Source organism: Thamnophis sirtalis, unplaced genomic scaffold, assembly GCF_051295495.1.
Source record: "Thamnophis sirtalis isolate CommonGarterSnake01/CBP01778 unplaced genomic scaffold, rThaSir2_p1.2 scaffold_2, whole genome shotgun sequence".
Lineage (NCBI taxonomy): Eukaryota > Metazoa > Chordata > Lepidosauria > Squamata > Natricidae > Thamnophis > Thamnophis sirtalis.
In genome coordinates, this window is record NW_028261382.1 from 29,394,354 (window position 1) to 29,417,727 (window position 23,374).

General features: G+C 44.4%; 1 protein-coding gene across 4 annotated transcripts; it reads right to left on the minus strand.

The window, feature by feature from the left end:
* On the minus strand, nucleotides 1-15,976 carry ST6GALNAC6 (ST6 N-acetylgalactosaminide alpha-2,6-sialyltransferase 6). 4 transcript variants are annotated; one of them, XR_015695484.1, is made up of 8 exons: nucleotides 15,445-15,731; nucleotides 13,368-13,543; nucleotides 10,148-10,212; nucleotides 8,365-8,547; nucleotides 6,872-7,269; nucleotides 2,430-2,537; nucleotides 1,987-2,339; nucleotides 1-1,831 (listed from the first exon to the last, which is right to left on the minus strand). XR_015695484.1 is itself a non-coding variant. In XM_087704633.1 (7 exons), the coding sequence occupies exons 3-7, from the start codon at nucleotides 10,160-10,162 to the stop codon at nucleotides 2,153-2,155; spliced, it is 891 nt and encodes a 296-aa protein (XP_087560759.1). In that variant the 5' UTR covers nucleotides 10,163-10,212; nucleotides 13,368-13,543; nucleotides 15,837-15,976; the 3' UTR covers nucleotides 1-2,152. The 4 variants fall into 4 exon arrangements, 3 of the variants coding, with proteins under 3 accessions (XP_087560759.1, XP_087560758.1, XP_087560761.1); XM_087704633.1 differs by lacking the exon at nucleotides 15,445-15,731 and adding an exon at nucleotides 15,837-15,976 and having other exon boundaries at nucleotides 1-2,339; XM_087704632.1 differs by having other exon boundaries at nucleotides 1-2,339.
* Nucleotides 15,977-23,374: the final 7,398 nt, after the last annotated feature.

Sequence of the window (23,374 nt, forward strand, 5' to 3'; positions counted from 1 at the left end):
TTTTTAGTTAAGTCAAACGTTTTAATAAAAGTTTCATCTTTTAAGATTCGTCCAACACGTCCAATTGTAACCTTAACAGTAAAGAATATCACCCCAGCTGCTAAAGGTTCAACCAGTCTGAGAACCATTGAAAAGACAACAGTGCAAAATCCAAAAGACCCAACTTCCTCACCGCCATTGCTTTGGTACCAAATCTTTGAGGAAGGGGCTCCAGAAAGAAGGAGGAAGAGGAGGAGGAGGGGGGGGGTGGAGTCATCGTTTAACCTGGCTGTCGCAGCTGGGGTTAATGGGCACTGCAACCCAACAGATGGAAATGAACTGAACTGAGAAAGATGGATGGATGGAGGTCTGGGTTTTGCAGGAGAGAACTCAAGAGTCGCAAAGCTCAATTCTCTTATTTGAATTTTGCCAACTGAGGTTGTAGGAATGGTGATGGTATTTGCAGAGTTGGCAAATCGGAGGCCAGCTACCTCGGTGCTCGGGCCTGGGTACCCACCACGGAACAGGAAAAAAAAATAAGATCAATAGATTTGGGGACCCCCTTTCCCGGATAGGACAGATAAGGGGTTTCATCACTTGGCCAGCAGCAGGTATGAAATGCCTTCAGAAACTTTGGGGGCAGATTAGATGACCACTGGAGGGCTCTCCCTTCTCCCTTCCCTGTTCTGTTTTTTAAAAAAGTATTTTAATTTTTAAAATCTTTTCGTAATAAGGACAGGAACAAAATAGCACCTTCATCTTGTCTCCCCTTGATAGCCCAAGATTACAACTCCCATCCTCCACAACTGGGGAGGGGCAAGCACCAAGAGAAGTTTAGCCCAATTGACCTCTCTTAAAAAAACACCAACCTTTGAAAGGATTAAAGAGATGGAGCAAGACGGGGGAAGAGGGGGGGTTAAACAGATGGTGTCCACCTTCCAAACTATCATTTTCTCTGATCATGAGCAAGTTGGCTAGGAATAATGGGAGTAGGAATCCGTAGTTCAGGAGGGCTCCCCTGCCAGGATCAAGTCTCTAAAGTTGAACAAGGCAGTGAAGAAAAACCAGAAAGAGATTGGGGGGCGGGGGAATCTATCTTGGAGAACTTATCAACCATTAAACTTCCAACTAGAAGCAAGCTTGATGGGCTTCCAACCAACTGTGAGTTCACTAGACTTCTAATTTCCCACAATGTCTCAAGGCACACCTCTATGGCATGATGGGAAACGTAACACAGCAGTCCAGGAACCAGAGAAAGGGGAAGCAAATATCTCTTGGAGAACTTACCAACCATCAACCATCCAACTAGAAGCAACCTTGATGGACTTCCATCCAACTGTGAGCTCATCGGACTTTTGATTTCCCACAATGCCCCAAGGTGCTTCTCTATGGCATGACGAGAAATAACAAGAACAGAGAAGTGGGGGGGGGATTCTCTTGGAAAGCTTACCAACAAGCTCCACCTAGGAGCAACCTTGCAAGGGGTTGAGATGGACTTCCACCCAACTGTGATTCTCATCGGACTTCTAATTTCCCACAATGCCCCAAGGCACTCCTCTAGAGCACGTTGGGAAATAACACAGCAGTTCCAGGAACCAGAGAGAGAAGGAAAATAAAATTTTCTTGGAGAATTTACCAACCACCAACCATCCAACTAGAAGCAACCTTGATGGACTTCCATCCACCTGTGAACTCATCGGACTACTAATTTCCCACAAGGCCCCCAAGATGCTTCTCTATGGCATGATGGGAAACGTAACACAGCAGTCCAGGAACCAGAGAAAGGGGAAACAAATCTCTCTTGGAGAACTTACCAACCACCAACCATCCAACTAGAAGCAACCTTGATGGACTTCCATCCAACTGTGAGCTGACCAGACTTCTAATTTCCCACAATGCCCCCAACTCCTTTAGGGCATGATGAGAAATAACAAGAACCAGAGAAAGAGAGAGAGAAAATTCTCTTGGAGAGCTTACCAACAAGCTCAACTTAAAAGCAACCTTGGCCTTCCATCCAACTGTGATTCTCATCGGACTTCTAATTCTAATGCCCCAAGGCACTCCTCTAGGACAAGATGGGAAATTTAGAACTCAGCAGTCCAGGGGTGGGGAAGTCTGCAGGATCCCAGTTTTGGCACTTGTGGGAGGAGGGGGGGTTGTCTCCTTGTTGCCACTATTCCCATTCGGGGTGCGAGAAAGTGATGTTGTAGAGATTAGCCCATCGGCCGAAGACTCGTTTCTCGGTGATGAAACGGTGATGATTTCCTTTGTGGCTGCGTTCGTTGTGGATGTAAGTGGTGCATTCGTCTGGCCCTTTGGGTTCGTAATAGTGGTAGGGCAGCCGGTGGGGAGGGGTCTTACTGTTAGGAGAAAAGACAGGTGAGGTCGAGAAAGGGGATTTACCCACCCACCCACCTCAAGCCTTGAAAGTCAGGCGGACGGCTACTTACTTGCAGTAACTGGGGGGCACCATGCCATAAACGTGGAGTTTGTCGCACAATTCCACCGCGATCACCATGGTAAACCATCCGGTGCTCAGCCAGGACTGGGAAGTCTGCCTGGGTAGGACAGAGAACAACAGAGAAAAAGAGGAAATGTTTTGGAAGCTTCCAACCAAAAGAGAAAGAAAACGGCCACATCACATAAGGAACATCTCCATAAAATGTTCAATAGGTGGCATCTTCCCCCCCACCACCACCAAGATTGGCCAAAATGTTTAACAATATGTCCCCAAACATGTTGGAAATATTAACAAATACCTGGCACATATTATCACATGTGGTGGAACTGTATAAAGGCAAGGACATTTTGGATACAAATGCCTGTATGTGGTTAGAAAAAAAATGGACTGGACAATATATAGGGTTTAAGCCAGAGTTATTCTTATTAGGCATTATAGCAATAGCAATAGCAGTTAGACTTATATACCGCTTCATAGGGCTTTCAGCCCTCTCTAAGCGGTTTACAGTGTCAGCATATCGCCCCCAACAACAATCCGGGTCCTCATTTTACCCACCTCGGAAGGATGGAAGGCTGAGTCAACCCTGAGCCGGTGAGATTTGAACAGCCGAACTGCAGAACTGCAGTCAGCTGAAGTAGCCTGCAGTGCTGCATTTAACCACTGCGCCACCTCGGCTCAATTATATCAGACGATTATGATAAAGGGACAATATCCCTAATATTGCACATCTTGACCACGGCAAGAATGGCGTGTGCGTAGTAATAGAAGAGTGGAGATAACAAGGAAGATCCTGGTCCATGAGAAAATGGACAGAGTAACATTAAAGGATAAACTTTGCATACAACCTAATCTTGCGTAGCTTCTTCTCTGGTAATATTGTACTGCTAACCAGAGCACACAAAACCTTTGCTAGACCAATCCTTGAATACAGCAAACCTGTCTGGAACCCGCACTACACATCGGACATTAATACAATCGAGCGAGTCCAGAGATATTTCACAAGAAGAGTCCTCCACTCCTCTGCTCGTAACAGAATCCCTTACGCCACCAGGCTCAAAATTTTGGGCTTAGACAACTTAGAACTATGCTACCTTCAGTCTGACCTAAGCATAGTACATAAAATTATCTGCTACAAGGTCCTATCTGTTAACGACTTCTTCAGCTTCAACCTCAATAATACACAGGCAAACAATCGATAGAAACTCAAGATAAACTGCTCCAAACTCCATTGCGGAAAATACGACTTCAGCCACAGAGTGGTCAACGGCTGGAATGCTCTACCTGACTCCATTGTTACATCCTCAAACCCCCCAAAACTTTAACCTTAAACTGTCTACTGTCAACCTCACCCCATTCCTAAGAGGTCCGTAAAGGGGGCGTGCATAAGCGCACCAGCGTGCCCACCATCCCTGTCCTATCGTCCCCATTTATTCGTCCCCATTTCATGTATTCATAATCACGTTTATACTTATGTTAACTAATACATGCTTGACAAAATGAATAAATGAAGGGGATGGAGAATAATATGTTGAATAGATTCTATCAATTTGGAATCACGGGGTGGAAGTTAAGAATGCCATAGAATGAGGTTAGGTGGAAATGGAAAGGGATGCTATATAGGTATGTATTAAAATGTAGGTATTGGAATGGTTTTCCCAGTTGCAATGGAAGGTTGGGCCATAAGGAAGGCTGAGCGCCAAAGAATGGAGGCCTTTGAACTCTGGTGCTGGAGAAGACTCCTGCATTGAGTCCCTTGGACGGCAAGGCCATCCAACCGGTCAGTCCTAGAGGAGATCAACCCTGGCTGCTCTTTAGAAGGCCAGATCCTGAAGAGGAAACTGAAAGACTTTGGCCATCTGATGAGAAGGAAGGACTCCCTGGAGAAGAGCCTCATGCTGGGAACGATGGAGGGCAAAAGAAGAAGAAGGGGACGGCAGAGAAGGAGGTGGTTGGATGAAGTCACCGAAGTAGTTGGCGTGAGCTTAAGTGGGCACCAGAGGATGGTAGAGGACAGGAAGGCCTGGAGGAATGTTGTCCATGGAGTCACAATGGGTCAGACACAACTTCACAACTAACAACAACAAAAACCCAGTCTAAATTTGAGTCGCCAAATAGTACAATGGATCTCAACCATCCTGGATTCAAAGGGCAAGATGGAATGTAGTAATAGTTCTGTGGCACACCAGAAAATCTTTAATTGTGTATCCGTATTTTTAAATGTGTCAGACTTGGTGGGGAAGTTATATATAGCTCGTCCTCCTCTTACGATCACAGTGGAGTCCAAAATCTTCTGTCATTAAGCGAGACATTGGTTCGGTGAGTTTTGCCCCCATTTTACAACTAACAACAAAATTAGAATGAAAGATAAATTTGATCCTCTAGAATAAGTTGGTCAGAAATAATCGTACAGCATTAGCACTGTTTAAAATAGTATATATGTTAAGATTTTTTTTACCTTTGTTTCATGGTTTCAAGTGGAATACCACTTGACAATTGCACTGTATTCATTTCTTTTCAGATTTAAACATTAAAAAAGTTTTTTTTTTTTGAAAAAAAGAAAAAAATGTTTCTGAAATTTCCAGCAGGAAAAGCAAGAAAATGTTTTTGAGATTTCCTTTTGGGGAAGGATAAAATGCAGAGGATTTCGTTGGCTTTCACCAAGGCGCGATGTGGCTAGTTGGCAGTTTAAGGATGTGTGAACTACACCTCCCATCATTCCCTACAACCGCACTGAAAAAGGAGACGGATGGCCGTTTTTCACATTTACGACGCAGTATCTCTCCATGGGATAAAGTTCAGACGAGCCCTTTTGCAACCTTCTGACTTAAATAGGGAAGCTTCCTGCAGTGATTCACTTAATAACTGCAGAAAGAGAGGTTATTAAATGGGGGCAAAACTCACTTAGCAAATATCTCACTTAGCAACATAATTTTTGGGCTCAATTGTGGACATAAGTGTATTTCAAAATTTCCTAGGCCATGTGTCCACAAACTTTCGCCAGAGCAGCACACAATTCCCCCCTCCCCCAAAGGATAATATTAGGGCAAATTAGCTCTTTATATGCTATAGGGAACTTCACCCCAGAACAACTAGACACAGGGATGTTTTCTACTCAAATGCTATCACTCTGCTAAACAAATAATTCCCACAAGACTGTCAATAATTTACTAAGAATGATTTACTATTATTCTTCTCTTCCTAGTATCTTATCTCTCCCCACTTATGATTCTAACCATGTTGCTTGTATCTTTCAAATTATATTGTTGTATTTGTTTACTAGTACAATTTGAAAGCTTATTAGTAACCTTGACTAAGTGTTGCGTCTTTTTACTTTTGATGAATGCATTTTTATTCTCCTTATGTATACTGAGAGCTTCTGCACCAAAGACAAATTCCTTGTGTGTCCAATCACACTTGGCCAATAAGGCTATTCTATTCTATTCTATTCTATTTTATTCTATTCTATTCTACTCTATAGTTATTCTATTCTATTCTATTTTATTCTACTGTACTCTATATTTTATTCCATATTCTATTCTATTCTACTCTACTCTACTCTATATTCTATTCTATTCTACTCTACTCTACTCTATATTCTATTCCATATTCTATTCTACTCTACTCTATAGTTATTCTATTCTATTCTATTTTATTCTACTCTATATTTTATTCCATATTCCATTCTATTCTACTCTACTCTACTCTATATTCTATTCTATTCTACTCTATATTCTATTCTATTTTATTCTACTCTACTCTACTCTATATTCTATTCTATTCTATTTATATTCTATTCCATATTCTATTCTATTCTATTTATATTCTATTCCATATTCTATTCTATTCTATTCTATTCTATTCTATTCTACTCTATTCTATTCCATATACTATTCTATTCTATATTCTATTCTATTCTACTTATATTCTATTCCATATTCTATTCTATTCTACTCTACTCTATATTCTATTCTATCCTACCCTTTCTATATTCCCTTCATTTCCATTCCATTCCACTCCACTCCACTCCACTCCACTCCACTCCACTCCACTCTATATTCTATTCTATTCTATTCTATTCTATTCTATTCTAAATCCAACTTACAAACATTCAGAAATATACAAATTAAACATAGTTCTAATTTGGCTAATTGATTTTAAAGGATGCTCACTAAGTTTTAGCTCGCTAATATTTCTGGGAGCTCTTTTCACCAAAGCAGAAAGATTGCAAAAGAACAAACATCGTTCTTGAATTAGGTTTTTGTCTGATTGCAGCTGATATGTTTTGAACCCCTAAAAAGCTTCTCTCTCTCTCTCCCCCCTCCCTCCCCCCCCTCTCTCTCGCTGTCTTGTGGCAAGGAGTTCCACAGGCTCTCGGTTCAGGATGCAAACCATCCCACCTGACCCCCCCTGCGTTCCTCAGGGAAGACTCACCTGTCCTTGCCGGTCTCTTTTCGGAACAATTCGTCAAACTGTTGCATGCGCTTGGGAGAAACCGCGAAGGCCGACATGTTGGGGAAACTGAGGCTGACCCTTTCGATGAGCTTGATGATGCTCTTCTGCATCTTGAGGGGGGGACCCCAGAAAATCAAGATGTTCTCGGGGGTCTTGTTGATGAATTCCTGCGGCCTCTTCAGCACCCGGAAGGCGCTGGAGTGAGCCACAACCCGGAAGGTAGTCTTGTTCCCCACGTCGTCCGAGAAGCCCGTGGTGGGCGCGTCGTTCATGCGGATGGTGCATTCGGACTCGTCGATGGCTCGGCCCAGTTTGCTGCCCAGGAGGTGACTGGAACTGGTGATGAGGGCACATTCATTGCAGTGCTGAACCAAGGGCTGGGGTAGAAAGCAACTCAGTTGGAGCAACTAGCTGGGCTTAGACCACTAAATCATTCTTTTAAATCCCGCGGACCACTAATACAATCTGCCTAATGACCGGCAGGGTGGGCGTGGCTAGGTGGTCATGTGACTGGGTGGGCGTGGCCAACTCGATGCCACTCACATTGAGGGGCGCCTCGACAGCCTCTACTTGCCCCGCCCCTCCCAGCCTGCCCACCCGGGCTCCTTAGGGCCCCAACAGGAAGCCGTTGCTGGAGCTGAGCAGCCCTCAGGAGAAAGAGTTGGCAAAACAGCTCAGTTCAAATGGGATCTGGCCGAGAAGGAGGCTCAGCAGATGCACCTCACTGAGGACTAGGAGCATGGGCTTTCCAAGCAGAGGGAAGACCTGCGGGAGTGCAAGGCCAGGTACTGGCGCCTGGAGGCTCAGTGGGCTGAGATGGTTGGCCAGTTCTAGTCCATGATGCCGTCCCACTGGAACGAGGCCCTCTGGCTCTTCCCCACCAGCAGCTCTTCCCTCCAGCCTTTGCCCAAAGCCCCCCCTCCAGGAGGCTGAAGCAGACCCCAAGTCGGAATTTCTGCCCCCCTCCGACCCACACAAAAAGACCCCGAAGGGGGAGACTCTCTGCAGCAACACAAGGATATCCATTGCACGTATCCGTCCCAGGGGCCGTAGTTTGAGGACCCCCTGATTTAGTGCAATATAAACAATGCAAAGAAGGATAAGGAAGAGAGGGAGGAGAAAGAAGGAGAAGATGGAGAGAAAGGAGGAGGAGGAGGAGGAGGAGGAGGAGGAGGAGGAGGAGGAGGAGGAGGAAGAGAACGAGAGGGTGGAGAGGTAATTTGGTCCTTTGACACTTTCAAAATCCAGATTTTTGGAAGCCCCTTCGGAAAACTCCCCGTAATAGGGGGGAAAAATCCACCATCCTTGCGCAAAGAAACTCAGAACTTGGGCAAATTCATCGCGCTGCGCAACTGGAGACCCCTTGGCCAGGAAACCCTGCGGTCTTTTGCTAGAACCTGGGAGCCCCATCCTAAGCCAACCAGGCACAGAGACCCCTATCCCCACCTACCCACCACCTCCCTCCCCCTTACCTTCCCTCCGGGCACAGGCAGGTATTCACCCTTCACCCCCCACTTCTTGAGGCTGGAGGGCAACGACGTCTTGGCCTGCGACACGGTGTAACGGAGGAGGGCCTCGTTGTGGCTGTTGGAATTGTAAATGATCAGCAGCATGAACAAGGCGAAGAGAATCACCAGCACGACGGTGTGGGGGCTCTGCAGGTACAGACACAAGAAGCGGAAAAGGGGACCACCAGGGGATCACGAGGTCAGCCAGGAATCACCGAGCCCCTGAGAAGAGCTGTCGCATTTCCCTCCCCTTCCTCTTTGCCATTTTTTTTAATTTGAATTTTGCAAAAAAAATCCCTTCCCTTCCTCTTTGCCATTTTTTAATTTGAATTTTGCAAAAAAATTCCCTTCCCTTCCTCTTTGCCATTTTTTAATTTGAATTTTGCCAAAAAAATCCCTCCCCTTCCTCTTTGACATTTTTTAATTTGAATTTTATTTGAATTCCCTTCCTCTTTGCCATTTTTAATTTTAATTTTATTTGAATTCCCTTCCTCTTTGCCATTTGTTAATTTGAATTTTGCCAAAAAATCCCTTCCCTTCCTCTTTGCCATTTTTTAATTCAAATTTTATTTGAATTCCCTTCCTCTTTGCCATTTGTTAATTTGAATTTTGCAAAAAAAATCCCTTCCCTTCCTCTTTGCCATTTTTTAAATTTGAATTTTGCAAAAAAAATCCCTTCCCTTCCTCTTTGCCATTTTTTAATTTGAATTTTGCAAAAAAAAAAAATTCCCTCTCCTTCCTCTTTGCCATTTTTTAATATGAATTTTGCCAAAAAAAATTCCCTCCCTTTCCTCTTTGCCATTTTTTAAATTTGAATTTTATTTGAATTCCCTTCCTCTTTGCCATTTTTTAAATTGGAATTTTGCAATTCTGCTTTGCTTTCCTTTCTCTTAGCCTGACTTTTGCAAATACGCTGCTTGGCGTATAAATAAAACATTTTCCCTGTGGCGATACAGCCATTCCTTGATGCCAAATCGATGGAAGGTTTGCATTTTTAAAAACAACAACAACAACAGAACAAAACTTTCATCCTCGTCCTGTATTTTCTTTCCAGAACAGGTTAAACAAAACAAAAAGAGGAGGCTGAAATCCGCATGAAATTGACCAGGCCCCTCAACTACATGGAGGGGCTTTCTAACCCTCCCCCCCCTGCAGCCTGTCCATTTTCCTGGACTACAAAACCCATACAAAGGGCAGAACTTCCTTCGCTGCCCTGGTTTTTAGGATCAGGCCTCAAAATCTTGCAAAGGTTTAAAGCTTAAAAATTTACACGCGGGGGTGTTAAATTTTTGCAGGAAAATGGACCCTGTTTTACTCTGGGCAGATGGAAATCTACCCCCCCCCCCGGTCCTCTCTTCTGGGGAGCTCCACCCCCCCCTTGCTAAAAATCTCACCTTCCAAGAAAGGATGATGGGAGGGAGAGTCCTTTGCCCCATTTTGGCCCGGCCACCAATGCAATTCAAGTTCATGGCTCACTTCTCTCCTTCTGCATTTCGCTCTCCACTCGTCCTGCCCCACCACACTTCTCTGTCCCTCCCCTTTCTGTCTTTCTCTCTCCCCCCCCCACCCAAAGGAGCTGGACTCCAAGTCATGTCAAGGACGAGATGCATTTTGCAAACAATGGCAATGGAAGGGGGGGGGGGGAAAGGATTTGCCCCCCCTTAGTTTGCACCATCGTTCCCATTTAAACCGCACATCCAGGAAGAGGGTGGGAGGATCTGACCACGTTCTCCCCCAAAATTCATACCTGGTGGTTTTTCATTGTGGTCTCCGAAGTTTAGGTTGGAAATTCAGTCACTCTAACCTGGGCACCTGTGTTGAAGTCAAAGGGAGAAAGTCACCTCAGGAGCTCCAGAGTTGTCTCCAAATCTTAGATTCCTCATTCATTCTATCACTCTGACCATTCTACCTCTCTCTCTCTCTCTCTCTCTCCCCCTCCCTCCCTCTCCCACTCCTTCCCTCTCTCTCTCTCTCTCTCTCTCTCTCTCTCTCTCCTTTTTTCCCCTCCCTCCCCTTCTCTCTTTCCCTCTCTCCTTTTCTCACTTTCTCTTTCTCTCTCTCTCTCTCTCTCACACACACACACATACACCTATCAGCTATGTCTATCTTCTATGTATCTCTATCATCCATCCATCCATCCATCCATCCATCCATCTCTATGTCTGTCTGTCTATCTCCATCATCTATCTATCTATCTATCTATCTATCTATCTATCTATCTATCTATCTATCTATCTATCTATCTATCTATCTATCTACAGCCGTCCCATCTTCTAAACAACTCCTGGAAGTTCTTAAATCAGGCAGCCGCAAGGCTTCAAATTTGTCTCTTGGTCCTAAATTAACACCCCCCCTCTTCATCCACCTTTCCAGCAAATATTATTTCTTGGGCCACGGGAGTCTCCGCTGGGAAAAACAGCAGAAGAAAAGAATTCAGTGGGTCTACGGAAGCATCGCTTCGAAGCACATTATGATTTAAAACTCTGGAAAAACTCCAATCCTTTTATTCAAAAGTACCCCAAAGATTGGCCCCTCCATCCAGAAACTGGCCTCCCCCCACCTTCTCGTTTTCTAAGATCCAAATGGAGGCAAATACCTTCCGTTTGAGGACTCCTCCTTGACAGCGACTGGAAAAATTGACTAATTTTCCATAAAAGAAGAGAAGGAGGGAGGGAGGGAGGGAGGAGAAAGTCCAAGGGACGAGAATAATCGTATCTGCTTAGCATTCAGGGGTTGTCAACCTTTCTATGCCTACCGTCCCCTTTTGTATCTCTGTTAGTAGTAAAATTTTCTAACCGCCCACTGGTTATAAACGGTGATTTATAAAGTAGGGAAGTAACTTTGCTTTATAAAACTTATAAAGCAGAGTTACAGCAAACCCCCTACCGCCCACCAGGAAAGCTGGAACGCCCACTAGTGGGCGGTAGGGAGCAGGTCGACTACCACTGGCTTAGATTAAAGTTGTTGTCTCATTTCCCTGGGTAAACTCTTGTGCCTCCTCTGTGCATCCTCTGTCAAACAAGAAATAAAAGCGTCTTTTATTGGAGTGCTTCAAGAGACGGGGAAGATTTTATGATTGGCTAGAGAAAGGAAAAGAAAGAAGGGAGAAGATATAGAACCCAGGCGATGTTACTATCAAAACAAAAGGAACGTGGAAACTAATTGTAAGCAGTGATTTGAGGGGAGAAAAGGGTTTAGATCAGTGTTTCTCAACCTTGGCGACTTTAAGTCGCGTGGACTTCAACTCCCAGAATCCCCCAGCCAGCTGTGCTGGCTGGGGGATTCTGGGAGTTGAAGTCCACGCGACTTAAAGTCGCCAAGGTTGAGAAACACTGGTTTAGATATTTTGTCAACTAATTTTTGTTTAGAATGTGTTATAAAGGTTTGAGGCTATTGGATGACTTTGTAATAATTAATGAAATGCCATTAGGTGGATGTGTTTTTTAACTATGGATTATTCTAGGCAAAAGGACATTAAAACAATTTCAGTTCAGTGAGAATTATGAGAACTTTGAAGGTTAAGACTCATTAAAAACTTTGATATTTGATATGAATGTAAGTAATGATTCTGGAAGAGGTGCACAAAAGCTAATTGTAACCAATTGACACACTTTCTACAAATGTGTAATGTGTGTTATTTGTTTTGTGTGTTGTTTGTTTAGTAAAAATAAAAAAAAATGTTTATAAAACAAAAAGAACCCAGACAATGCACTGTTAAATGGAAAAGGGGAGGGGGGAAATAGAAAAGAAAATATTAAATATACAAGTATATATCCAAGAGCGAGACATAAAGGGGAGGATATAGTTAGGATAGATGAGCGAAGGTAAAGGAATAAGAAATGATATTAAACTAATATCTGGGTTTGCGGAAATACCATCCCAAGGAAACATAAACTGAGATCTGAAAGAGACACCTACAACAATAGAAAAGGAAAGGGAGAGAGGAGGAGAGAATGAGAGGAAGACGGGGGGAAAGAAGAAAGAGGTAAGGAGAGGAGGATGGAAGGGAGAGAAGGAGAGAGGGTAGGAAGGGGAAGAGTAGGAGAAAGGGAAGGGGAGAAGGAAGGGGAAGGAGAGGAGGGAAAGAAGAAAGAGGTAAGGAGAGGAGGGTGGACGGGAGAGAAAGAGAAGGAGAGAGGAAAGAGAAAGAGAGCAGTAGGGGAGAGGTAAGGGAAGAAGGAAGGAGAAGGAGAGCAGGGAAAGAAGAAAGAGGTAAGGAGAAGAGGGTGGAAGGGAGAGAAAGAGAAGGAGAGGGTAGGAAGAGGAAGAGTAGGAGAAAGGGAAGGGAAGGGGAGAAGGAAGGGGAAGGAGAGGAGGGTGGAAGGGAGATAAAGAGAAGAAGAGAGGAAAGAGAAAGAGAGCAGTAGGGAAGAGGTAAGGGAAGAAGGAAGAAGGAAGGAGAGCAGGGAAAGAAGAAAGAGGTAAGGAGAAGAGGGTGTAAGGGAGAGGAAGAGAAGGAGACAGGGTAGGAAGAGGAAGAGTAGAAGTAGGAGTAGGAGAAAGGGAAGGGAAGAAGGAAGGGGAAGGAGAGAAGGAAGGAAGAAAGTAGAGAAGGGAGGGAAGGAGAAAGAAAGGGAAAATAAGGTGGTGTTACAAAAGGAGGAAGAGATGGCAAATAAAGCAACCCAAACTGTATATTATATAACCTATTAAATGAAATAATAAATGTATAAGAACAATAAATGTAAAGAAGGAGAACAATCATGTGAATGTAGACTTAAAATGGTATGTAGGAGACTAAAAAATAAAAAAAAATTCTGAGAAAAAAAGGAAGAAATAAAAGCGTATTGTGGATGAATAAACCAAGGAAGCGATCTTTCTCTTTGGATTTAAATCCCAAAGGGGGAGAAGTGAATGATATTTCCGCATTTTTCTGCACAGGCCAAGCTGGGCATTCATTGCAAGAGCTTTGGAATATATTCTATATATTTAAAAGGACCAAAATAACCCCACCCACCCCCATTTACCATGGCAGGAGGTTTCCTTAGAGTGAAAGCAGGAGCACATCTGGCTGGGTCTTTTCCTTCGTCTTGGGGGCGCCATTTCTGACTTCCGGATTGGTCTTCCATGCGTCTGGATTTTCTCTCTCTCTTAGCCTCACATCACGGTTGGGGGGGTCCAAAATGAGGATGGGCAAGCAGAGCTGTGGAATAACCAGGATGCATGTCAGAATGAACGTAAAAAGAGTGATGGGTTTATGATCAAGCAAAAGGAAAGAAAGAAAGAAAGAAAGAAGGAAGGAAGGAAGGAAGGAAGGAAGGAAGGAAGGAAGGAAGAAAAGAAAGAAAGAAAGAAAAAAAGAGGAAAAGAAGGAAAGAAAGAGGTAGAGAGGGAAGGAAAAGAAAGAAAGGAGGGAAGGAAAAGAAAGAAAGGAAGGAAGGAAGAGGGAGGGTGGGAGGGAGGGAGGGAGGGAGGGAGGGAGGGAAGGGAGAAAGGGAGGAAGGAAATAACAGTAAGAAGTCATATAACAGAGTTGAAAGGGACTTGGGAGGTCTTCTAGTCCAACTTCATTCTCAAACAGGAGATGCTACTATTCAGGACAAGAAAGAAAGAAAAAAATAAAAAGAAAGAAAGAAAGAAAGAAAGAAGAAAAAAAAGAAAAAGAAAGAAAGAGGGAGAGGAGGAGGGAGAGGAGGAGGGAGGGTAGGAAATAACAGTAACAGAAATCATAGAGTTGAATGGGACCTTGGAGGTCTTCTAATCCAACTTCATGCTCAAACAGGAGACCCTACTATTCAGGACAAGAAAAAGAAAGAAAGAAAGAAAAAAGAAAAAGAAAGAGGGAGAGGAGGAGGGAAGGAAGGAAATAACAGTAACAGAAATCATATAACAGAGTTGAAAGGGACCTTGGAGGTCTTCTAATCCAACTTCATGCTCAAACAGGAGACCCTACTATTCAGGACAAGAAAAAGAAAGAAAGAAAGAAAGAAAGAAAGAAAGAAAGAAAGAAAGAAAGAAAGAAAGAAAGAAAGAAAGAAAGAGGGAGGGAGGGAGGAGGGAAGGAAGGAAATAACAGTAACAGAAATCATATAACAGAATTGAAAGGGACGTTGGAGGTCTTCTAGTCCAACTTCATACTCAAACAGGAGATGCTACTATTCAAGACAAGAAAGAAAGAGAAAAAGAGAAAGAAAAAAAGAGAAAGGAAGGAAGGAAAGAAAGAAAAAGAAAGAAAAAGAAAGAGAGAGAGTCAAAGGAAGGAAGGTGGGTGAGTAGGTGGAAGGAAGGAAACAAGGAAATAAATAGAAATAGGAATAATAGAAATCGAAATAATAGAAATTGAAATAGTAGAAATAGAGATACAGAAATAGAGATACAGAAATAGAGATACAGAAATAGAAATATTACAATCTCTTCTCCCTCCTCAGTTGATCTGAACAAGACCCACATTTTCTGGGGGAAGATCAATCAACCACTTGAAGCCAAAAAGACTTCATTTGGCTAAGCTTCCCAACATCCCCCATCCCCCCTTTTCTTGCTGCATCCATCTTAAGCCAAGCCGCTGGCTCTCTGAAGCGGGGAGAATGCCCGGCTCTTAAGCCTGCCAGGAAATGCCCAGGCAGCTCTCATTAGAGGCCATCCAAAAAAAAAAAAATGCCAAAAGAATTCTCTCACAATCTGGGGAAAATGGGGAGACAGGGAGCACTGCACCCCAATCATGGGGAACCATCTCCCTTCCCCATCCCAGACTGGCATCCAAGCCACCCAGCCTCTTTTCGCTTGCCTTGGCAAAACCCTGCCCTCCTTTTTCTTCTGAATGCTGGGCATTGCAAAGAGGGGTTTTGGATTATTTAATTTAATTTTTAAGGCTTTTCCAGCTGCAAATGTTGCCTCTTCTCTACCCACCACTCCCAAAAGGCTCTATATCCCGACACTGTTCCAACGGGAGAAAGAAGAATCAGACCAGGCAGTTTGGATGCCCAGGATCAGCCTGGGACCCGGCTTCCTCCAGTGGGTGGGGGGTTTCTCCCTTCCTGCAGCCCCCACCCACCCCTCCCCTAAAAATCCAGGCTTCTGTGCAAGGCCCTGGCGTGCTTAACTCACCCGCTGGTCCAGGCAGTCGGTTTCCCAGGGGAGCAGAGGAGTTAAAAGGGTAGCGGCCAAGCTGGCATGTTGGGGTTCGGGTGTGTCTCTAAATTCCAGGAAGCGGAAGGTGGGTTTGGGTCTCTCCTCTCTGCCCCCTCCCCAAAAGCTGGACCCACGTCGGCAGTTTTAACGGCAGTGCATCTTGGAGATGGCTGTAGACTGGAGCATCCAGAGAGGAAATCTGGCAGGCTGAATTTTCCTGGGTCCTCGGTTTCCCCTCGGTTTCCCCCCTCGGTTTCCCACTTTTTCCTGCTCCTCCCCCTCCTCCCCCTCCCCCTCCTCCCCCTCCTGCTGTGCCCCAATCCAATTTCAGCAGTGTTCAAAAAGGAAATGTCAAAGGCTGGTCTTACAAGGGATGGCAGCTGGTGGGGACGTGCAGAGAAGATGGCCAGCTTGTTCCCAGGTTTCCGGCTCCTTTCTCTCTCTCTCTCTCTCTCTTTCCCCCGTTGGAGGAAAGGATTTCGGTCTGACGCAGATTGGGGATGAGTTGATACCAACCGATGCCAAGCAGTTACATCGAGAACCCTGTGTGCTGGAGTCACAATAAGCCACATTGGTGGGGGGTTTTTTCCTTCCACCCCCCAAAGAATTCAGAATCTGCTCTCTCTCTTTCTCTGGATCTCTGCAGCCCATTTAGAATGGATGGGGGTTACTCAACGTGCTAAATCAGTAAGTAAGGTAAATAAAGGAAGGTTCTACATTTAGGCAGGAAAAACCAAATGCACAGGTACAGTAGAGGTGGCACCTGGCTCAACAGTAGTAACTGTGAAAGGGATCTTGGAGTCCTAGTGGACAACCACTTAAATAGGAGCCAGCTGTGTGCAGCAGCTGCCAAAAAAGCCAACACAGTTCTAGGCTGCATCAACAGAGGGATGGAATCAAGATCATGTGAAGTGTTTAATACCACTTTATAAGGCCTTGGTAAGGCCACACTTGGAATACGGCATCCACTTTTGGTTGCCACGATGTAGAAAAGATGTTGAGACTCTAGAAAGAGTGCAGAGAAGAGCATCAAAGATGATTAGGGGATTAGAGGCTAAAACATATGAACGGCTGCAGGAACTGTGCATGTCTAGTTTAATAGAAAGAAGGACCAGGGGAGACATGATAGAAGAGTTCCAATATCTCAGGGGCTGCCCCAAAGAAGAGGGAGTCAAGCTATTCTCCAAAGCAACGGAGGGTAGAACGAGAAGCAATGGGTGGAAACTAATCAAGGAGGGAAGCCACTTAGAACTAAGGAGAAATTTCCTGGCAATGAGAACAATTAATCAGTGGAACAACTTGCCTCCAGAAGTTGTGAATGCCCCAACACTGGAAGTTTTTAAGAAGATGTTGGATAACCATTTGTCTGAAGTGCTGTAGGGTCTCCTGCCAAAGCAGAGGGTTGGACTAGAAGACCTCAAAGGTCCCTTCCAACTTTGTTATTCTGTTCTATTCTAAATGCAAGATTTAAAAAACAAATAAACAGACACAAACCATCTCCTCTTTGCTAATACTAAGCAAACAGACCATTGTGGGACTTGCAGTCTGCAGATGTAACTTATTTATAAAATTTATTTGCTATCTATCTCTGCAACATTTTGAACTTTTCTGACTAATATGTTGTGAGAACAAGACACTATGCCTGGGACTGACTCAACGTTCTTCGTTCATTTACCCCAAATTGTCAAATCTCTCTGCAGAGATAACAATCCACCCAAGGATTGAAAAAAAAACCCCGGTCTTTCAGAAGGTGATAACCAAACTATTATCTTTCACCGGAAACTCATCAATATTCCATAATAAAGAGCTAATTCAAGATGGACTAACAGCCTGTTGCCTACATGGCAGGGTTTTTTCCCCCTTCTGGCTGAAAGACTGAAATCCTTTGGCAAAAAATGGGTTATAAGTAACCCTGGGGAGATCCGTCGTAACTTCAGATGGTCGTTAAGCGACTCATCGTGAGTCGAGGACTACAGCCTCCTGGGTTATTAAAGCTACTAGATAATCCTTGAAACGCTGCATTTTCTGGATCTTCTTAAATTTTCTTGCGAGGCAAAATAATAGAATTGGAAGGGACCTTGGAGGTCTTCTAGTCCAACCCTCTGCTCAAGCAGAAGAACTTATACCATTTCAGACAAATGGCTGCCCAATCTCTTCTTGAAAACCTTCAGTGATGAAGCACCCACAACTTCTGGTGGCAAGCTGTTCCACTGATTAATAGACAAACAGACTTGGAAGGGACCTTGGAGGTCTTCTAGTCCAATTCCTTGCTCATGCAGGAAATTCCATTTCAGATAAATGGCTATTCAATCTCTTAAAAACCTCCCCAGTGTTGGAGCATTTACAAGTCCTGGAGGCGAAATCATTCCACTGATTAATTGTTCTCACTGCCAGGAAATTTCTCCTTAATTCTAGGTTGCTTCTCTCCTTGAATTGAGGAGAAATTTCATGACAGCTAGGGCTGTCTCAGACAGGGGTGGGAGTCAAGCTATTTTCCAAAGCACCCGAACGTTAGACAAGGAACAATGGGTGGAAACTAACCAAGGAGAGATTCAACCTGGAAATAAGGAGGAACTTTCTGACAGTGAGAACAATCAACCCATGGAGCAGAAGTTGCCTTCAGAAGTTGTGGGAGCTTCATCACTGGAAGCTTTCAAGAAGAGACTGGACTGCCCTCTGTCAGAAATGGGGTAGGGTCTCCTGCTTGGGCGGGGGGTTTGACTAGATGATCTACAAGGTCCCTTCCAACTATTCTGATTGATTCAACCTAGACATATGGAGGAATTTCCTGACAGTGAGAACAATCAACCAATGTAACAGAAGTTGTGGGAGCTTCATCACTGGAGGCTTTCAAGAAGAGGCTGGACTGCCATCTGTCAGAAATGGCGTAGGGTTTCCTGCTTGGGGGTGGGTGGGTTGGACTAGATGACCTACAAGGTCCCTTCCAACTCTGTTAATCTGTAAATCTGTATGTAGAGGAATATAAGATTTTGGAATGTATATTTATTCTACTTAACCTAGAAATAAGGAGGAACTTAGTGACAGCGAGGATAATCAACCCATGGAACAGAAGTTGCCTTCGGAAGTTGTGGGAGCTTCATCACTGGAGGCTTCCAAAAAGAGACTGGGTTGCCCTCTGTCAGAAATGGCGTAGGGTCTCCTGCTTGGGCAGAAGGGGGTTGGCCTAGATGACCTCCAAGGTCCCTTCCAGCTCTCTTGTACTATACTATGTTGGAATTTTGTAACGATATTTCTTTCCACTTTTGTTATTCTGTACTTAATCAGTGGAACAATTTGCCTCTAGAGGACTGTTGGAATATTTTTTTTGAGACATCTAGAAAAAAAAGCTCTTTTTTCCCTAGTTCAAAAAGGATTTGGTATCTATACCCTCTCCTCTGCTCTCCAAATTCAGTTGCCATAGTAACCCTGGATCACTCCTTGTAAGATCTCTGTGCCGGTTAAAATAGGCTTAGCAAGGGATTTTTTAAATAATAATAATAATAAAGAAAGCAAAGGCATTTTAAGCCCACAGTCGTAAACACGCAGTTTCACACAAATGCTATTGTTTAGAAAATCTTCTTGATTCAGAGATTCAGAGCTGGCTGCCCTTTAGAGATTCCCGAATAGCACATTTGTTTTTTGGGGTTGACCCCACAACACAATGCTTGCAAATTCCATATTTCAGACACCAAAGGGATGCCTTGTTCTGCTTCTCTTTAAGCTCCGACAAACAACAGATCTGTTTCTCTGTGGGATAGGAATTATAAATTAACGATGTCAACAACATATAAAGAGAATTTATATAAGATGTTTTATAGATGGCCTCTTCCACCAGCGAGGCTGGCAAAGACGTTTTAAAGACGAATCAGCTAAATGTTGGAATTGCCACCAGATATCTGGGTCTTACTATCATATGTTGTGGAAAAGCAAACAAGTATTGGACAAAAATAAAGATAAGGTTGGAGAAAAGGTGATAAAACAACAGATTGAGTTTAAAGCAGAAATATTTTTTGTTGGGGATCCGGCCTGAAACTTATAACAGAGAAAATATATATTTAATCATCGGTGTATTGATTGCAGCTAGAATTGTATTTGCACAATATTGGAAAAGTGGAGAGATCCCTACCACCAATGAGAAGGGGACTGGGAAAATATTAGAATGTGCAGAAATGAATAGACTAAAACTAAGGAGAAGGAACAAGCTAATTATTATATGATATGGGAAGCATTTTACCAATGGTTAGAGAATTAAAAAAGGAAATTGGAAATAAAGGAAGAAATTGGAAATAAAGGAACAACAAAAAGACGATATGTTTCTCATCTCACCGACGCAGCAAACTTGGCCCCACAATTTTGATTTAATCTTTTTTTTTTAAACCAGAAACAAGGGAGCGAAACAGCTTCATAAATTCCTTTGGAATGTTGGAAGTAAACATAAAGCAGCCTTTAATCTCTTTGTCGCATTCCCCGGCACACTCCCAAAAATTTCAGAAGTTTGGGCAGCCCCTGGCAGGTTCCCCCCCAAAATCAAGGTCTTAAATCAAGAATAATGGGCATTGCAGTCCATTGTCCCCCATCAAATCTTTCTTCTAGTTCCCTGCCCTGATTTATTCAGCTGGTGTGAGCAAAATTTGAGCAATTCTTTTAATTCAATTTTCATTTCCAAAAAGCTAATGACTCAGACAGGGTTGATGCCAGTTTTAAGTAATATCTTTCCGACTGACAGCTATTCAGATTTTGCCAAAAGGAGGAGGAGGAGGAGGAGGAGGAGGAGGAGGAGGAGGAGGAGGAGGAGGAGGAGGAAGAGGAGGGATTATGTTGAAGAAGGAAGGAGGAGCAGGAGGAGGAGGAAGAATGTGGAAGGAAGGAGGAGGAGGAGAAGAAGAGATTATGTTGAAGGAAGGAAGGAGGAGGAGGTGGAGGAGGAGAAATTATGTTGAAGAAGGAAGAAGGAAGAGTAGGTGGAGTAGGAGGAGGAGGAGAAGAAGAGATTATATTGAAGAAGGAAGGAGGAGGAGGAAGAGGAGAAGAAATTATGTTGGAGGAGGAGGAAGAGGAGGAGGAGGAGAAATTATGTTGAAGAAGGAAGGAGGATGAGAAGAGATTATGTTGAAGAAGGAAGAAGAAGGGATAAGAGGAGGAGAGGAGGAGGAGGAGGAAGAAGAAGAAGAAGAAGAAGAAGAAATAGAAAAAGAAAAAGAAAAAGAAATAATTGGCTAATATAATGTGCCTTTTGGTCTAATCCACAAAATTTCAACAAGAAAAGGCAAGTCCCAAGTTTAAAAAGCACACAGAATATGAAATTGTTGCATGCAAACTAGCTACGGTTCAACTGGACAATGATATAAATTAGGAGGCCATGATTTATCTCTGCCCCAGGAACTGTCTGCAAAACAACTGGAATACAAAACAGATGTGCACAAAAGCCCCAGCAACAAACCGTTGTTGCGAGTTTATGGGTTTGGCACTGATCCAAAGAGATTGGTGGCAGCCAAGAAGGGAAGGAGAGAAACCGAGGAAGCCTTGCGTGGACAAGGAGTACGGATGTGCGTAAACGCAGGCACGCAAGCGCAGAGGGAGGATTCCCACGTATGCATTGAGGAGTCCAGTTTGCAGGAAGGCAATGCAAGGGAAAGAAAGAGGAAGAGAGAAACAGAGAGAGAGAGAGAAAGGGAGGGAGGGAGAGAGAAAGAAAGATTGATTCCCAGCTGGCCTACTTCTTCCCCACGCCAAGTCCAATATCATGGAGTTAAAATCAGAATGAATTTAGGTAGGTAGAGAAGGAAGGAAGGAAAGAAATAAAGGGCAGAGGAAGGAAAGGGGAAAGGGAAGCGGAACTGGGAGGGAGGGGGAGAGGGAGAGGGAGGGAAGGAAGGAGGGGAGGGGAGAAGAAGGAAGGAAGGAAAGAAGAAAGGAAAGAAATGAAGGGCAGAGGAAGGGAAGGGGAAGGAGTGAAGGTGAGGGAGAGAAGGAAGGAAGGAAATAAAGGGCAGAGGAAGAGAAGGGGAAGCGGGAGGGAGGGGGAGAGGGAGGGAAGGAAGGAGGGGAGGGAAGGGCAGAAGGAAAGAAGGAAGGAAAGAAAGAAGAAAGGAAGGAAATGAAGAGCAGAGGAAGGGAAGGGGAAGAGGGGAAGGAGAGAGGGAAGGAAGGAAAGAAAGGAAGGAAAGAAAGGGCAGAGGAAGGGAAGGGGAAAGGGAAGGGGGGAGAGTGGGAGGGAAGGAAGGAGAGGAGGGGAGAAGGAAAGAAGGAAGGAAAGAAAGAAGGAAGGAAATAAAGGGTAGAGGAAGGGAAGGGGAAAGGGAAGCGGGAGGGAGGGGGAGAGGGAGGGAAGGAAGGAGGGGAGAGGAGAAGGAAAGAAGGAAGGAAAGAAAGAAGAAAGGAAGGAAAGGAAGGGCAGAGGAAGGGGAAGAGGGGAGGGAGGGAGAGAAAGAAGGAAGGAAGGAAGGAAGGAAAAGGTGATGCGACAGAAAACAAACAAGAGTCAGAAGAATAAACCACATTTATTGAAAATGTATTTTCTAAGCCACAGTTGAATCTCTCCTGAGGGAACTTCAGGATTCTGCCCTAAATGCGCCCCACTCCTCAAATTCACTTGTTGTTCCCCACCCCTGTTTTTGTTCCTGCCGCCCTCAGCCTGCTTGGACCAGAGGACCAAACAGGGATGAGGGGGAGGGGGCAACGGGGAGCCACGCCCTTCAAAGCGGCCCCCTCCCCCTTGATCAAAATTTGGGTTCAGGGAATTTCCCACCCAGCCGGTTTCCCACAAGCAAAATCGATGGGGGAAGCCAGCTTCGCTTCACGACCAAGTGACTCACTTACAAGCGGCAGAGATTCGTTTTAGAGCCACGGTGGGGAGGGGGGAGAATCCTTTAGCCCCCGCCTTCCTTAGCCACGGACATTCCACTCCCGAATGTGGCCGTAAGCCGAGGACTACCTCTCCTGACCTCTGGGCTCAGGTGAGAGGTGAAGACAACGTGAGCATGGATTCGTTATGGAAAAAGCCATCTTAGGTCTAACCTAAGCTGTAAACAAGCCACTGTAAACTGGTTTAGTTAAAAGTGTTGTGCATTCGGAGTCGGGTTTTCGACTTTTATGTCCCGGATTTCCTTCTACGGTTCTGCCCCAGAGTTGCAAACTTGGCCAAATTGAATGAGGGCAGGAGAGATGCAAACAGGAGGATATCCAAGTGCACAACCACTTAAATAGGAGCCAGCCATGTGCGGCAGCTGCCAAAAAAGCCAACACAGTTCTAGGCTGCATCAACAGAGGGAGAGAATCCAGATCACGTGAAGTGTTGATACCATTTTATAAGGCCTTGGGAAGGCCACACTTGGAATACGGCATCCAGTTTTGGTCACCACGATGTAGAAAAGATGTGGAGACTCTGGAAAGAGTGCAGAGAAGAGCAACAAAGATGATTAGGGGATTAGAGGCCAAAACATAAGAAGAACAGTTGCAGGAACTGCGTATGTCTAGTTTAATGAAAAGAAGGACTATGGGAGACATGATAGCAGTCTTCCAATATCTCAGGGGCTGCCCCAAAGAAGAGGGAGCCAAGCTATTCTCCAAGGCACCTGAAGGCAGGACAAGAAGCAATGGGTGGAAACTAATCAAGGAGAAATCCTTCTTTCTCTCCTTCCTTCCTTCCACCCTTCCATCCTTCTCTCTACCATCCTTCTCTCCTTCCTTCCTTCCTTCCTCCCTCCCTCCCTCCTCTACTTCCTTCCCACCTTCCTTCCTTCCAATATCTCAGAAGCTGCCACAAAGAAGAGGGAGTCAAGCTATTCTCCAAAGCACCTGAGGGTAGGACAAGAAGCAATGGGTGGAAACTGATCAAGGAGAGAAGCAACTTAGAACTAAGGAGAAATTTCCTGACAGTGAGAACAATTAATCAGTGGAACAACTT